The following is a 15,900-nucleotide window of genomic DNA, read 5'->3' as shown; positions in this document are numbered from 1 at the left end:
GTTGCTTCCACATTTTTAGTAGACTACTAAATTGTTTGCTTCATGCTGTTGCTACTGGAAGAAAAACAGTATACACTCTTGCACAGATGTTACATGGAGATATCACACCAAAGCAGCCACACCTGGAATACTGTGTCCAGTTTTGGGCCCCTCAATACAAGAAAGACATTGAGGTGCTGGAGTGTGAGAACGGCAACAAAGCTGGTGAAGGGCCTGGAGCACAGGTCTTATGAGGAGCGGCTGAGGGAACTGGGGTTGTTTAGCCTGGAGAAGAGGAGGCTGAGGGGAGACCTTATTGCTCTCTACAACTACCTGAAAGGAGGTTGTAGTGACATGGGTGTTGGGCTCTTCTCCCAAGTAGTTGGTGATAGGACGAGAGGAAATGGCCTCAAGCTGTGTCAGGGGAGGTTTAGATTGGGTATTAGGAAAAATCTTTTCACGGAAAGGGTGGTCAAGCATTGGAACAGGCTGCCCAGAGAGGTGGTGGAATCACCATCCCTGGAGGTGTTCAAAAAACAGGTAGATGTGGCACTTTGGGACATGGTTTAGTGGGCATGGTGGTGTTGGTTGATGGTTGGACTGATGATCGTAGAGATCCTTTCCAACCTTTATGATTCCTAGTTTTTACTTTCATTAAAAAATAATCCAGCCACCAAGCCAGGAAACTTGAAGTTTCTACTCTACCCTTAATTGGTTTAGTGGTGGACTTGGTAGTGTTAGGTTAATGGTTGGACTGGATGATCTTAAAGGTCTTTTCCAACCCAAATGATTCTATGATCATCTGAACTGTGGTGGTTACACAAGCCATTTAAATAATTTCCCTTTAGGGATTAAGTATAAAAGCAGCTATTGCTGTGGCACTGTAAGGATGGTGAAAAAAGCCAAAGTCAATTTTCATTCTTCATAGCCTCAAATGCTGTTTCATCAACCTGTCAGATGGTGAAACACAAGCCTAAGAGGAAAAAAAATTCAAAAGCAACTTGTATATGTTGGGTATAAGTGTATATTAATGCATATCATTTTTTGCACATTCAAGTGTAAAAAAAGAAGGGCATTGTTTTCAGATGGCTGGGTGCTCAGCCATTGGGGAAAAAAAAACATGAAAACAAACCATATTTAAAATAGGTAGATATCCTACAAATTAAAGAAATAAGGGTTCCCCTATCACAGTCTTATACTTAAAATGTGTGTTTGCCCGAACATCAACTGCCTTTTATTTTTATGGTGTCGTGAGACATAGTGCAAAACAATTTGGCTGTTAGGTGGTGGGAGGAGGTAAATAGACAATAATAACAAAAAAATTATTTGCAGCAGGTAACTTCATCATCCCACTTTGTCACAGTCAAAGTGCTTAACCTTTCATTCTCTCTCTTCTCAGTGTGCTGCAGCAGTCAAACATAACTGATGTCAGTGAAGATGCCAATATAAAACCAGATAGTATCTGGCTTAAGAAGCTACCTTATATAAAATTTGAAATGTTTCTTAAAAAGAAGCAGCCATTTTATGTTCCAGTGCCATTCAAGGCACATGAAAGCCTATTTGCCAAGTTAAAGGTAAAGAACTCTCTATTTTTTAAGTACTTACTTTCAAGAAGCTAAAGAGAAAGAAAGAGGTATTGAAGGTAAGAACTCTCTTTGCTTTGTTAATCTTTTAAATATCATTCTGAAGACAAAAAAGGACATGCTTTTAGGAATAACCAATCTTCTTCCTGGTATTTGTTTAAAGTAATAATATTTCTCTGACTGCAGCAATTTTATAAAATGATGAAAAACGAATTTTGCTTTCCATCAAGAAATGAACTTGTTTTATTCTCTTTGCAGGTTTACATTCAAAAGAACATCTGTTAAGAGTTAATAGATCAACAAGGCAGCTCAGCACATTAGTAAGGCAATATATTGTGCCTGAAGTACTCCAAATCCTGTTTTGATCCCAAAATGACAACTGGATGAAGGACTGAGATTGCAGTGGTAGCAAATTACAATTCAGGCTCCAGCTAAGAGTCAGAAAATGTTGTAAATGTCTAAATACCACTAAGTTCCTATGCATGTGTTGTACAGCCACATACTCTGAATTACTGCTATCACAGCTAAGACTCCAACTGGGATGAATTTTGAATAGCTTTATTTTCTTGAAATAGTAAAGCAGTGCTTCAGCAAAAGTAAAAATTACTAAATTGCTGTCCCGTGAGTAGATTAATATTAGTTTCACTAAAACTGGATCCAAATTCCTAGGACAGTGACAAATTTGAGGAAGGAAAGACTAAAGTGAAATATAATGACCTAAATGTTTAGATCTCTGGAAGACACATCCAAGATCTCTTTGACTTCAAAACTGACTGTAGGTTATAGCCTGTATAGCCTACAGTGAATTTTGAGTATTATGTCATCCAAGACTGACCACCTTTCTGGTATTAAAACCAAACCCAACATTTTACATAGATATCCAACTTTTTCTCTCTTTCATCTCCACAACTAGTATCACATTTTCCCCTCTTCATTCCTCAAGGCAAATCTCTGGAGTCCCTTTGCTAAACATAGATGTACTGAATTATTATTTACAGCACCATTGCAACAGAGAGTGTGAGGTTAGCAAACACGCCAAATATCTACCAGAACAGCTACTATTCAAAAGGAACCTCATGCAAATCAAAGTGAATCTCTATATTTATAACTCTCTATGGTAGTCTTTGTACCATAGATAACATGGATTTCATAGGCAATTTCCACAATACTAAAATAAACAATGTTTACTTATTTGTGTGTGATTTACAAAATACTAATTTTCCAAACAAAAAAAATGCCAACTGGAAAAACTGCCTCTGGAAAAAAAATTGGTAATTTGCATCCTTTCTTAAAGAACTCAGCATAAGTGGTCATCTAAAACAGGATAGAAAAATAGAACCTAGGGTTAAAAAAATATTTATGCTCAATCCTATTTTAGCACTTCTGTTTGCATTCATGAACAGATTTCATGGTATTTTCAGCCAAGTATCATGCTTGATTCTTCATCTTCGAAGCACAAGAAAGACAGATACAACTTCTTCCTAAGTGGACTCCTCTATGGATTTCAAGTTCCAAATTAGCATCACAGAATCATAGAATGCTTTGGGTTGGAAGGGACCTTTAGAGATCATCCAGCCCAACCCCCCTGCAGTGAGCAGGGACAGCTTTAACTCAATCAGGTTGCTCAGAGCCCCATCCAACCTGACCTTCAATGTTGCCAGGGATGGGGCCTCCAGTACCTCTCTGGGCAACCTGTTCCAGTGCTTCACCACCCTCACTGTAAAAAATTTCTTCCTTATATCCAGTCTAAATCTATTCTTCTTCAGTTTAAATCCACTACTTCTTGTCCTGTCACAACAGGCCATTTCAAAATTCTATTTAAAAAAAAAAAACACTGGACATAGACCAAAGCACCACCACTTGCAAATACTTCCAGGAAGTCCAGATTCAATAGCTTCTTCTTTTTCTTTAAATTCAAATCACATTAAAGTCACTTTGCTTCATTAAGTCAAATTTCTGTTATGTTCAACCAAGTCATGATCCTACCAACAAATATATTAAGTAAAGATGCAAGTATGGCTTTTGAGTGAAATGAAAAGGACTTTTGTATGTAAATTTGAGGGCATGCAAAATCATTTGCAGGATCAGGAATTAAAATCTCAGGCAATCTGCATTCTCTCATATAAAAAAATCCATTTTTCTTTCTTCAGAGATCATACTTTTACTTTTCACTTTAGTTTTTGTACATGGTTATTTCTGTATGGATAACCAACTAGTGGTACGTAAAAAACAGACTAAGGAGAGTTCATGTTTAAGGATTACGTTTGCAAGTATTTTGTCAAATTAACACAACTGAAAATGTTGTGCAAAAAAGTTTATAGAAATGTATACACTCACAAAAGGCTTCAACAGCCGAGACAAACAGTCAGCCACAGTTCTGCAAGACTGAACAATACTAAAGACTCACATTTAGGTTTGACACTTGGATGTTTTCCAATAGTCCTGGCTGATTTTACTATAGATTTATCAGTTGTCATCAGAACACTGCAGACGCACAGATCGGATAAATGGTGGCTACAGACGCACAGATCAAAGAGGCTGCTTGGACTCCCCCCCTCCCCGCTTTTTTTTTCCTTCTCCCTTTTCAATTTAAAAAGTTAACAACCTTAGTGACATGGCCTGGAAAGACTCAGTTCTGCTGATATGCCACGTTCTGAAGAAAGGGATATTCTTTCCTCTTAAAATACCAAAGACCATTTACATGAGAGGAGAAGAATGACTAAGATCTTTATAAATAGGAAATGGAAGCTGGGTTGCTAAATCCGTATTTAGCCAGCTATATAAGTTGACCTGATTTACAAATATGCCAAGCATCCTCTACGTTTCTTTCAACAAACATCATTTGGGTTTCAAGGGTGTCCAGCATACTTGAAAATGAGGCCACTAATTTTAGAGTCTAAATAGGATTCAAATAACCTAACACTGGGATCCTGTTTTAAAAATGTCAGTATCTTGCTCAGAAGTTCTTTGGTTCCACTTACTTGCTAGGTTTGCTGGGCAAAATTGCTGTAAGAACAGCCAAACTAGGTAAGATGAGAAGTCCATCTATCCCATTATTCTGTTTTCAGCAGTTACTAGTACTAAGTGTTTAAGGAAGAAGTAAGAGCGTGGTACATACCAAGGGACACTTTTCTCATCATACTCTTCTAGCTCACAGCAACGTGATGTCACTAGTCAAGTTATTGACACATAGTGCTTGGCTAAGAATTTTTCCCTGTGCTAGCACTTAAGACAAAACTAGTACATCCAAAGTACATTAATTCAAACAGAGAAAGCAGTAATCCTGTGTTATTTAAACTATGTGTGCAGGAAACAAAAAGCTTGGAAGACCATTGTTTCAAAACAAGTACTTCGTCTCAATGCAAACAAAGCTTTAAAACCCCCAGGTGAGTAAAATAAGTATCAGCATATTTGCTGTGAAGAAGTAGAAAGATGGTAAGCAGCTTGTAAAGCCATAGAAACACAAGAGATTGGTGTGACTGTGAAGGGTCCTCGATGGTTATCAAGGAAAAAATTACTTCCATGGGAAAAATAAAAAAAAACCACAAGGACTTACGCAATTAAACACTGCAAGAGAAGTCAGTGTCTCAAGCACAGGCTCAGGTGGCACAAAAAGTTAAGAGTCTCTGTATTCAAAAGAATGTTCTTCCTCAGGGAATGAAAAAGAACAAGAAATTCAGAGTCTCTTCAGGTTTTGCCAAAAGGAAAAGCAATTGAGTTGTAGGTCAGTGGGAACAGATTTTGAAACAGTAGGTTTTCAAATGTGATCAACAAAACTGGACTGGGAATGAACTGATGTGAAGAGCACGAACAACCACGGAACGCACAGGCCCTATTTTTTATTTCAAGTCTTTCAGCCAGCTTTATTCATGAGTAACTACTGGGTCACATGACGGCATTTGCAACCGTGAAATAACTGCGCTATTTAAATGCCAATGGGGATGACAATTCCTCAGGTAGTAGCATGTCATCATGAACAGCACCAAAACATGGTGCTACTTTTAATCTCCTGCTTTTAACCAATTAGCTCTGAGTACATGAATGATGTACACCTTTCAGTGTAGTGTGAGGTCAAGGATCTCTTCCCCGAACACTCTAATTAGGAGCTCTAGAGTTTTTGCAATCTGACACACTTCCCTACTCCTTCTCTTCCAATTCACTCCCTTCTACTAGTGAGAGAAGTTAAAATCAGATAATTAAGTGCTGTTAGGTATTCATGAAACTCTCAAAATTCTACAGAAAGCACTGAATAGCTTTTAACATTTTAAATGGCTTTCAAGCTATTTAAATTTTGTCCACAATGCTTTATTAATTTAATTTTTGTACAGTTTAACATAATACCACCAACAAAGACATGCAGGCCACATTCTTCTTTTACTAGCATAAATTTGGGAGAAGCTATACTGAATCACTTGAACTAAAATAGTGTAAAACCAAGAGACAGTACAAAATTAAATCCTCCAGCTTCAAAGATCTGCAGGAAGCAAGAGGGGATGATTGCAATTATTATATACCATCATTATCCCATTTCCATACAGAAGTCCATAGCAAATTAAAAAACACAGGAGGAGATGTACAGAAAACACAAGTAAAATGAATATGCTTTCAACTAGAGTTTTTCTCATACAGCATCTGTCAGACTTCAAGAGAAATGCAGCTGACCCACAGTAGCAACTACTGGAATAGACAGCTTAAAACACCTAATTAGGTCACTCTGTGCAAGAACTATCATCTTTTCATACCAGCCTAAAATGCTGGGGAAACATCCCCCTTAAATAAAGGGAGGTATTTTGGGATATAAAAACCACAGTAAGTATTGGCTAATGAGGAACAGACAAAGAAAAGTGCCAAACGCTGCAAAGCCCTGATACTTCAGATAATGATTAAAATTTATGACTGCTTCCTTCCCTGGCAGACAGAAGTACAATTAGAATTCTCCAAACAACAGCCCCTTTGTGCTGGCATGCTGTGTTATGTTTATACTGCTACAGATAGACTAGAAGATAAAAAAAATAAATACTACAGCACCCTTTTTAACCCAACATAATAGCTAACTTCTTTTTTTTATGTGGGTTTGGACATGGTTTTGCACACAGCTTATTCTTAACTGAAGTCATTTAAGTAATTGCATGCACAGGAATTAACCATTTAAGTAGCTTGCTATATACATAGAAGCCTCTATTTGAAAAAAATCACACAAAACAAGAACAAACGAGCTATTATGAGTCACTTAATTTCCTTTGCTGTCCAAATACAGCTTGACATTTAAACAGCTTAAATTATTCCTTTATTTCAATTTTGAAAAATTTGAATATGCTTGGCTTGATGAACTGTTGAATGAAAAGCATCAGGAAGTATGCATGCCTTTTCTTTCATCCTTTACTTATATTCAATGATATGGATCACTTGGAACTGGCAGTGGTTAGAAGAAGCACAGGGAAATAAAAGCATAGGTCTTTCTCATCTCTTTCACAGAAAAAGCACAATTACATATTCTGAACATGCAATCTGGACTTAGATAACCACAGATGGTTTTGCAACAGAATACCCTGCAGGCATCTTTTCCCTATAAATTCTGGGAAAGGTACATGCAGGGGAAGCTCTGACAACTTCCCAAAGAGCAGTAGCTATCAACAGCTGAATCTTGAAGATTCCTCCTACTGCGTGCTGTCATTTTGGCCTAGAAATCTCTCTCCCCTTTCTCTTTCATTTTGTATTATTTGCATGTATGTCTTGCCCTTCATGGTTCCACTCATCACAGCTAAGTAAAACGGCCAGTTTCTTCCTCAATTACAGTGATGATCCATAAGGACCTATGTCAACCTTTTAGCACCATGCCTTTGAAGTCAGAGGAAATAGCTCAGCAGCCCTACCAATCGCATATGGCTTCAAGAACATGGTAGACAACATCTCACTTACCTCCAAATCAAACCACTATGCAAAGCATCAGAGAACATAGTCTGTGGTAGGTGCCCAAAGCAACCAGGATTCACATAAGTTTTTTGATGCTTTCATTTAGGAGTTCACTGAGCAAAGAGCTATCATTGAAAACTCAGTAACCAGTACAAGGTGTTTACAAAGCAGTGAGGCTTATATGACAGAGGAGGATCACTGAATGCTTCACTTTTAATTTTTATAGATCTTCGTTAAAAAAAAAAGTAAACTTGTACTAAAAACTATACAGTATTATTACATGCCAGCATAATTTTCTACTTTTATCCCTAAGGAGGATTGCAAGAGGAAAGCTGTAGGAAAAAACAAAAATCTACGTAAATAAGAACAAAACATGTAGCATGAAACAAAATGTTTCCTTATTTGATTAATTATACAGTTTGTAAAATTAGTAAAATAAACATAAAATTAGTAAAATTTGTAATATAAACTTCTGGTTCATCTAAGCACTTGGACTGGCCATTTGTGCAAGTTGCTTCAGATATCAAACCTACTCAACAACTTCCCCAAGAGGTCCAAAATAAAAACCCAAGAATACACCTTTCCTCTCCGTCCTCATCTTTCTAACAGAGCTTTGCCTTTCATTCTTCCCTTGGATGTTTCATCCATCTGCCTAAATAAATCCACTCTACCATTAGCACTAGGCAAACAATGAATAAAAGTAGGGTTTCATTCTCTGCTATTAACAAACACGATCTCATTACCAACTTAAAAATATATATATTTTTAAGAAAAATAAAAAGCAAATGGGGAATTTCAATTGCTTGGCACTGACTTAACAACTAATAGAGCTAAAATTCTACTGTCATTGCACAACTGGAAATTATACTGTCAAAACAAAAATATTTAATTAAGCTTTTTATTCTCCACAATTCCATGAAAATTTGATAATATAATCCTTGCAGTTTGCCTTACTCAGCTTCCAGTGTTTGACTAGAAACTCATAAATCACAACATGCTCTTGTTCTGTCAAGACATAATGGTAAAACCAACGCCAAAAGAAAACATGACAAAATGATAGCAGCATGAAGTATTTAAATCAATAGAACCAACAAAACAACTTCAGTTTGGCAAATGAGGAAATTCAGACCCACATGTCTAATAAGCATATTTTCCTTCCCTGAGCCCTGTTAAAACTAACATTAAAGATCATAGCACAAAGGATGCAAACAAACCTACCCACACAAAGCCAGATCTAGCATTTTAAGTTTGCTTTAAGAAAAACAGCAGGGCAACTTTATATTGATAGCAATTTGACACTGTTAACTAGCTGATAAAAAGGTGTCTAAAAAAATACAGGAGATGAGATGCTAAGAAGTTTCTTTACCTAGCCATTCCCAGGCTGGAAAAGTTGGAAGGAACTATCAAAACATCAAGCCTGGAAAAGGGGTGGGTACCCAGTGTGATGTAAGCAGCAGAGAGGCACTGAGGAATTAGCCGAAGCAAACGTTCTTCGCAGCATTCCATAAGGCACCAAGGAGCAAAGACTCTGTAAGGAATGACTGCCTGCAACCTGGCAGCAGGATTTTGGAAACGGCAGGGATATTCCACATGACCACAGATCTCTTCACGCCACCTGACAATAAGAAAACAAAAACCAAAAAGAAATAAACAAAAAGTTTAATGTGATACCAGAGATGTGCAGAATTGAGTATGCTAAAACAAGGATATTGTCTAGACATCAGAATGACAGAGTTAGTTCACATATAACTGACTCATATTCTCACACTGTTCATACACGTGCAGCACTGTGAAAACACTCATTACTACATGTCTGAGTAGAATTGATAGTTATTAATAACCAAAAAAAGACTAGTCAAACCTCATTTTTATAATAGATACGCATCAAAAGAACAAGTGCTCAAAATGTACATAAAGAAAACTAAGTAACAATACAAAAATACTTATTTATTCAGAGAATTCCTATTCAAACTTGACTACGAAAATAAAATTTTGTACATATTAACACAAGCATATTAAGTGCAATCAGAATGAAATTCCACGGGGGCTTTTTTTATGTTATTATTACTAAAAGTCTCCAGGATCTTTCACTGATTTTTTTTGTCTTACGTAAAAAACAACAGTAGATATCAATTCAGACTTATCCCTGTAGACGTCGGAAAATAACACATTAGGATCGAGCTTACTTTACATTACTTCTACAGGATATTCAGAGCTGTAGCTGGAAGGAAGGAGGGGTAAATCAAACCCTTCCTAAACACTGAGTCATATACTTTCACAGCAATTTATCTGCCCAAATAGACTCATATCTAAGCAGAAATCAGCTTCATGTTTTCACCTGCTAGCCTGTTTTCAGTACAGTACAGAGCCTCTCCTTGGTTTGAGATTTCAGCTTAAGGAAGCTGGTTCTATTATGCCTGGACAGGCAAAGCATTTATTGTTATTGCAACTGGCATCGCCCAAAGCATTTCTATTTGGAAGATCATGCTCCAGGTAAGTGCTGACACATAAACCAAAACAATACCACATAGAAAAGGACTACATTTTGCCGAAGTACCAACACTTTAACACTTTACATAACCCTTTCTGTGAAACAAGTGGACTCTAAGCTATTTCACTGATTACATATGCAAAGAAACTACATCCATCATTATATAATTTTTTTCCAAGGGTGGTCTAATGCAGTATATTTCTGCTCTAAAACAATGTCACTTTGTACTTAATTATCAGAATTGAGATTAGGCAACAACATGAACACTAGCTGCCCATCTCTTGTAAAAGTTGCCAAGTCCTTAATGACCACAAGAAGATAGGAAACTTATTTAACACCCTAGCTCCATTTAACATTTTCTTTGATACAGTCTGCTTACGTCAAACTCACTGGCACCTGGACATAAATTACATTACACATTTCAATGACTTCTTTCAGAAATCCTTCCTCTTCCTGATGCCCAAAAGTTTATCTCCATTATCTTATCTGAGACACTACCTTAACATTTGCTTGTTTATCCATTTCACACCCTTCCTAGAAATGCCTGCTACTGTGCATGATGTTGGTATCCACCCCTTATTCTATATCATCTACATCATTCCAATACATTCCAATTGATCACCACCACTTTCCCTGTCTTGATACATACACAGAGATATCATTCCCTTTATCTATGGGCCATCCCTCCAAAATGCTCTTTGGCCCAGGTGTCTATGAGGTTGTTTGGGAAATGAGTCCCGTTGTCTGACTCTATGCTTTCTGGGGTGCCATGGCGCCACAGGACTTGCTTTTCAAGGCCCAGGATGGTGTTCCGGGCGGTGGCATGGGGTACGGGATATGTTTCCAGCCATCCGGTGGTTGCTTTCACCATGGTGAGCACATAGCGCTTGCCTTGGCGGGTCTGTGGGAGCGTGATGTAATCAATCTGCCAGGCCTCCCCATATTTATACTCCAGCCATCGTTCGCCGTACCCGAGGGGCTTGAACCACTTGGCTTGCTTGACTGCAGCGCATGTTTCACATTCATGAATAACCTGTGCAATGCTGTCCATAGTTAAGTCCACCCCTCGGTCACGAGCCCATCTATATGTTGCATCTCTTCCTTGATGGCCTGAGGCATCATGGGCCCACCAAGCTATAAATAATTCACCCTTATGTTGCCAGTCCAGATCCACCTGAGCCACTTCAATCTTAGCAGCCTGATCCACCTGCTGGTTGTTTTGATGTTCTTCAGTGGCCCGACTCTTGGGTACGTGAGCATCTACGTGATGTACCTTTACAACCAGGTTCTCTACCTGGGAAGCAATATCTTGCCACAATGCAGCAGCCCAGATGGGTTTGCCTCTGCGCTGCCAGTTGCTCTGCTTCCATTGCTGCAGCCACCCCCACAGGGCATTTGCCACCATCCATGAGTGAATACAGAGATAAAGTACTGACCACTTGTCTCTATCAGCAATATCTAAAGTGAGCTGGATGGCTTTCATCTCTGCAAACTGACTCAACTCCTCTTCTCCTTCAGCAGTTTCTGCAACTTGTCGTATAGGACTGCGTACAGCAGCTTTCCAGCTCTGATGCTTTCCCACAAGACGGCAGGACCCATCAGTGAACAGGGCATGTTGCTTTTCATTTTCTGGCAGTTTATTATACAGTGGGGCCTCCTCAGCACATGTCACCTCCTCCTCTGGTGATATTCCAAAATTTTTGCCTTCAGGCCAGTCCATGATCACTTCCAAGCCTCTTGGGTGACTGGGGTTTCCTATCTGAGCCCGTTGTGTGATTAGTGCAACCCACATACTCCACGTAGCATCAGTTGCATGATGTGTATTCTTAAATTGCTTACTAACCTTTGTCAAAACGAAAATAATAGTCCCAAGAAATACCAATAGATGTATCTTAACTACCCAAGGATGTTCAAGATACTGAAAAGTTATTGTAATAAAGGAGGAAACATCATAGAAGAAGGTAGCAAAGGTGCCATTCTATGTTTCCTCCACAAAAAACCTTAGAGGAGGAGGTATAATTGCTAATTCTCTCCATGAGGTGGTACCCGAAGTACAGTAATGGCTTCAGTACAAACTCTAAATACCAAGTAATGCTCAAGGTCAGTGTTTTAATAACAAACCTCCCAGGCAAAACATCACTTACCACTGCAGAGCACAGCAAATTACAAAAACCAACACCAATCTTTAACAGCAAAAAACGGAGCATGGTGCAAATCAGAAGAACTAATATCATGACCAGCAACTGTTAACAGATTCCTTAATACACTCTGGTTAATCTGTTATTATCTCAAACCCTTCGAGCCCCACATTGGACACCAAAAAGGATGGTTGTGGTTTAGCCCCAGCCAGCAACTAAGGACCACGCAGCCGCTTGCTCTCTCCCCCTGCCCCAGTGGGACAGGGGGCAGAATCGGGAGAGTAAGAGTGAGAAAACTCCTGGGTTGAGATAAGAACAGTTTAATAATTGAAATAAAGTAAAATAGTAGTAGTAATAATAACAATATAATAATAACAGTAATAATAATATACAAAGCAAGTGATGCACAATGCAATTGCTCACCATCCGTTGACCGATACCCAGACAGTTCCCGAGCAGCGATCGCTGCCCCCCCAGCCAACTCCCTGCAGCTTATACACTGAGCATGATGTCATATGGTATGGAATAGCCCTTTGGTCAGTTTGGATCAAGTATTCTGGCTGTGCCCCCTCCCAGTTTCTTGTGGACCTGGTAGAGCATGGGAAGCTGAGAAGTCCTTGACTAGCATAAGCAGTACTCAGCAACAACTAAACCATCAGTGTGTTATCAACATTCTTCTCATCCTAAATCCAAAACACAGCACTGTGCCTGCTACTAGGAGAAAAATTAACTCTATCCCAGCCAAAACCAGGACAGGTTACCTAGTCTTAATGACTAAAATAAGTAACAAGTGTCTGTTTTACTAACTCCCAAATAAAGATTAAATGTATATAACTGTAAGAGCAGATTTTTAAGGACATAGGTTTTTGTGTCCTAATCAACTGCAAAACAACCTTGTACACTTAGGCTCTCCTTTTTTGTCTATGCGTAATAGACACCACACTTGCAGAGGATTTTTTTTTTTGTCAACGTTTTTTTCCAAAACACGTTAGTTCTGTTTCTTCCACTCTCAGTAACTCAACTGCTGCAGATAAATCACACTGCCTGCGCCAATTAACTCATCCAATGACCATCACACTGCTTAAAAATTGCACTAATTTTTGCTACAAAAAGCAACAAAAATATTTCCCTTTTTTCAGAAGTTTTTTTAAAAACTGAAACTTTTATTTATTCCATCAACACTGTCAGAATAATCTTTTGAACCAAATCAATAAAATTGCTATTACTGAACATGCTGTACATTAGAGAGGAATATATAGTGAATATCTACAGCGCACTTCTGTAGAGGCAGTCATATTATAATCATATAAATAGTAGACAAATAATCACAAAACAATTTCTAGAAGCTTATCAAACCTATAAACTATTCTAAAGCTTGGACAGGCATGTCTTACTGATCTTAGGTAAAATACAAAAATTCCTTTTGTCAATATTTACTAGAATTTTGTTAAACCAAAATTAGCCAAGCTGCAAGCCATCAGAATCTTTTAATTTTAAATTCCAGTAAGAAATCCGGATTAGGTCCTCAAGTTCCAAAGTCTCACTAGCTTTATGAAAACAGTAAGGACCTCCACTGTCTTGATGTTAACACAGTATTAGCCCAAAACAGCTATCTAAAAGGCAAGTATTGTTTTCGCTAAGTTTCTAATTGCATAACGTAAAAACACTTATGGCCTGACTAACCTGATCACTTTCTACAACAAAATAACATTTTCTGTTGACATGGGGAGAGCAGTGGATAATGTTTGCCTGACCTTCAGCAAAACATTCATCACAGTTTCTCACAGCCTTCTCCTGGACAAACCAGCAAGATATAGACTGGATGGAAGAGAGGAGAGGAGAGGAGAGGAGAGGAGAGGAGAGGAGAGGAGAGGAGAGGAGAGGAGAGGAGAGGAGAGGAGAGGAGAGGAGAGGAGAGGAGAGGAGAGGAGAGGAGAGGAGAGGAGAGGAGAGGAGAGGAGAGGAGAGGAGAGGAGAGGAGAGGAGAGGAGAGGAGAGGAGAGGAGAGGAGAGGGAGAGGAGAGGGAGAGGGAGAGGAGAGGGAGAGGAGAGGGAGAGGAGAGGGAGAGGAGAGGGAGAGGAGAGGGAGAGGAGAGGGAGAGGGAGAGGAGAGGGAGAGGAGAGGGAGAGGAGAGGGAGAGGAGAGGGAGAGGAGAGGGAGAGGAGAGGGAGAGGAGAGGGAGAGGAGAGGGAGAGGGAGAGGAGAGGAGAGGAGAGGAGAGGAGAGGAGAGGAGAGGAGAGGAGAGGAGAGGAGAGGAGAGGAGAGGAGAGGAGAGGAGAGGAGAGGAGAGGAGAGGAGAGGAGAGGAGAGGAGAGGAGAGGAGAGGAGAGGAGAGGGAGAGGGAGAGGGAGAGGGAGAGGGAGAGGGAGAGGGAGAGGAGAGGAGAGGAGAGGAGAGGAGAGGAGAGGAGAGGAGAGGAGAGGAGAGGAGAGGAGAGGAGAGGAGAGGAGAGGAGAGGAGAGGAGAGGAGAGGAGAGGAGAGGAGAGGAGAGGAGAGGAGAGGAGAGGAGAGGAGAGGAGAGGAGAGGAGAGGAGAGGAGAGGAGAGGAGAGGAGAGGAGAGAGGAGAGGAGAGGAGAGGAGACGAGGAGGTACTCAGGGGGACCTCACTGCAGTATCCCAGTACTTAAAGGGCATCTACAAAGGACACAGAGGCTCTCTCTCCACAAGAAGCCACATGGAGAAGACAAGGGGCAATGGGTGCTAGATAACCTCATCTAAGCTCCCCTTCCCATGAAAGGTTGGACCAGATGATCTTTGAAGGTGTGGTGGTGCACACATCCCCCCTCCTCTTCTTTCTTCAACCGCTTTATGATTTCAGGAATTCCTGCCAGACCACGGCCTTGTGTAGCGAGTTGGTCAGTCAGGCGCCCCTTAATTGTACCAGAAACTCCTACATGGTTGACGCAGAGAGTGGCCCTGTCCTTATCAGAAACTCCGTATTATGGTTAACAAGGGGAGCGAGAACAATCAGTTACCCCTGACAGCCTTGAAACGGAGCAGTATCATTGCTACTGGAATTTCAGTAATTACCGACCCAGATTGTGGCTCAGATGGAAATTTACTGATGACTAAAACCAGACATCTCACGATCCTATAAAACAGCAGTGCTAAATCGGGCCCTTTGAGCTCTCCTGGACTGCAGTGGGCTGCACCCCCATCTCCCTCTGAGTGGGACGCCCCTCAGAGCTAGCAAACAAAGTTTGCTAAAATCGGAGGTCCATCGCCGAAGACCGATGGTGGAGCCTGCGCTGAAACCCTCCGCTCCTTGAGACTCAACCCTCACCCATTAAGAAATGCCAAGACATTGTATGTGAATATCTCACTGAACTCAAGGGTAATATTAACAGGTGTACCTTTATATATATATACATATATATATGTATGTATTCATGTCTGTGTGTATATGCATGTGTGAATCAATTTAAGTAGTCTGCAGATGTATGATTTAATTCTTATTCACATAAACCACTGACCAAGCCTAAGACTAAGACTGGACCTAGCCGCACCTAGACTGCTCTCTGAGAAGGAGTTTAGAAAGCAAGCGGGTCTATTCTGAACCTCATGACTCAACGGGAGGGTCCTCCGTATCCCCTGCATACACAATCTCTCTGTGAATCATTCCAACTCAGTGAAACTTAATTTTCCTTTATGCACTTCTTCCATGTAGTTATAGAGTGAACCTTGCCATCTTCAAATCTTTAACTAAGCTGCTGTTTTGATTAATTTTGTCTAATCACTTTGTTAATCACTGAAGACTGAGTGCTATTACAATATCCCAATCAAATCCTGCAT

General features: G+C 39.9%; 1 protein-coding gene across 1 annotated transcript in view; it reads right to left on the bottom strand.

Moving 5' to 3' along the window:
* The window catches only part of AOPEP (aminopeptidase O (putative)), a 193,290-nt gene that overhangs the window by 155,409 nt on the left and 21,981 nt on the right, over nt 1-15,900 (bottom strand). Inside the window, exon 5 of the mRNA XM_075727096.1 lies at nt 8,842-9,090. Within this exon, the coding sequence (XP_075583211.1) occupies nt 8,842-9,090 (249 nt within the window). The remainder of the gene's footprint in view (nt 1-8,841; nt 9,091-15,900) is intronic.

This window comes from Pelecanus crispus, chromosome Z (genome assembly GCF_030463565.1).
Source record: "Pelecanus crispus isolate bPelCri1 chromosome Z, bPelCri1.pri, whole genome shotgun sequence".
Taxonomy (NCBI): Eukaryota; Metazoa; Chordata; class Aves; order Pelecaniformes; family Pelecanidae; genus Pelecanus; species Pelecanus crispus.
This window is presented reverse-complemented; position numbering and strand designations above follow the sequence as displayed.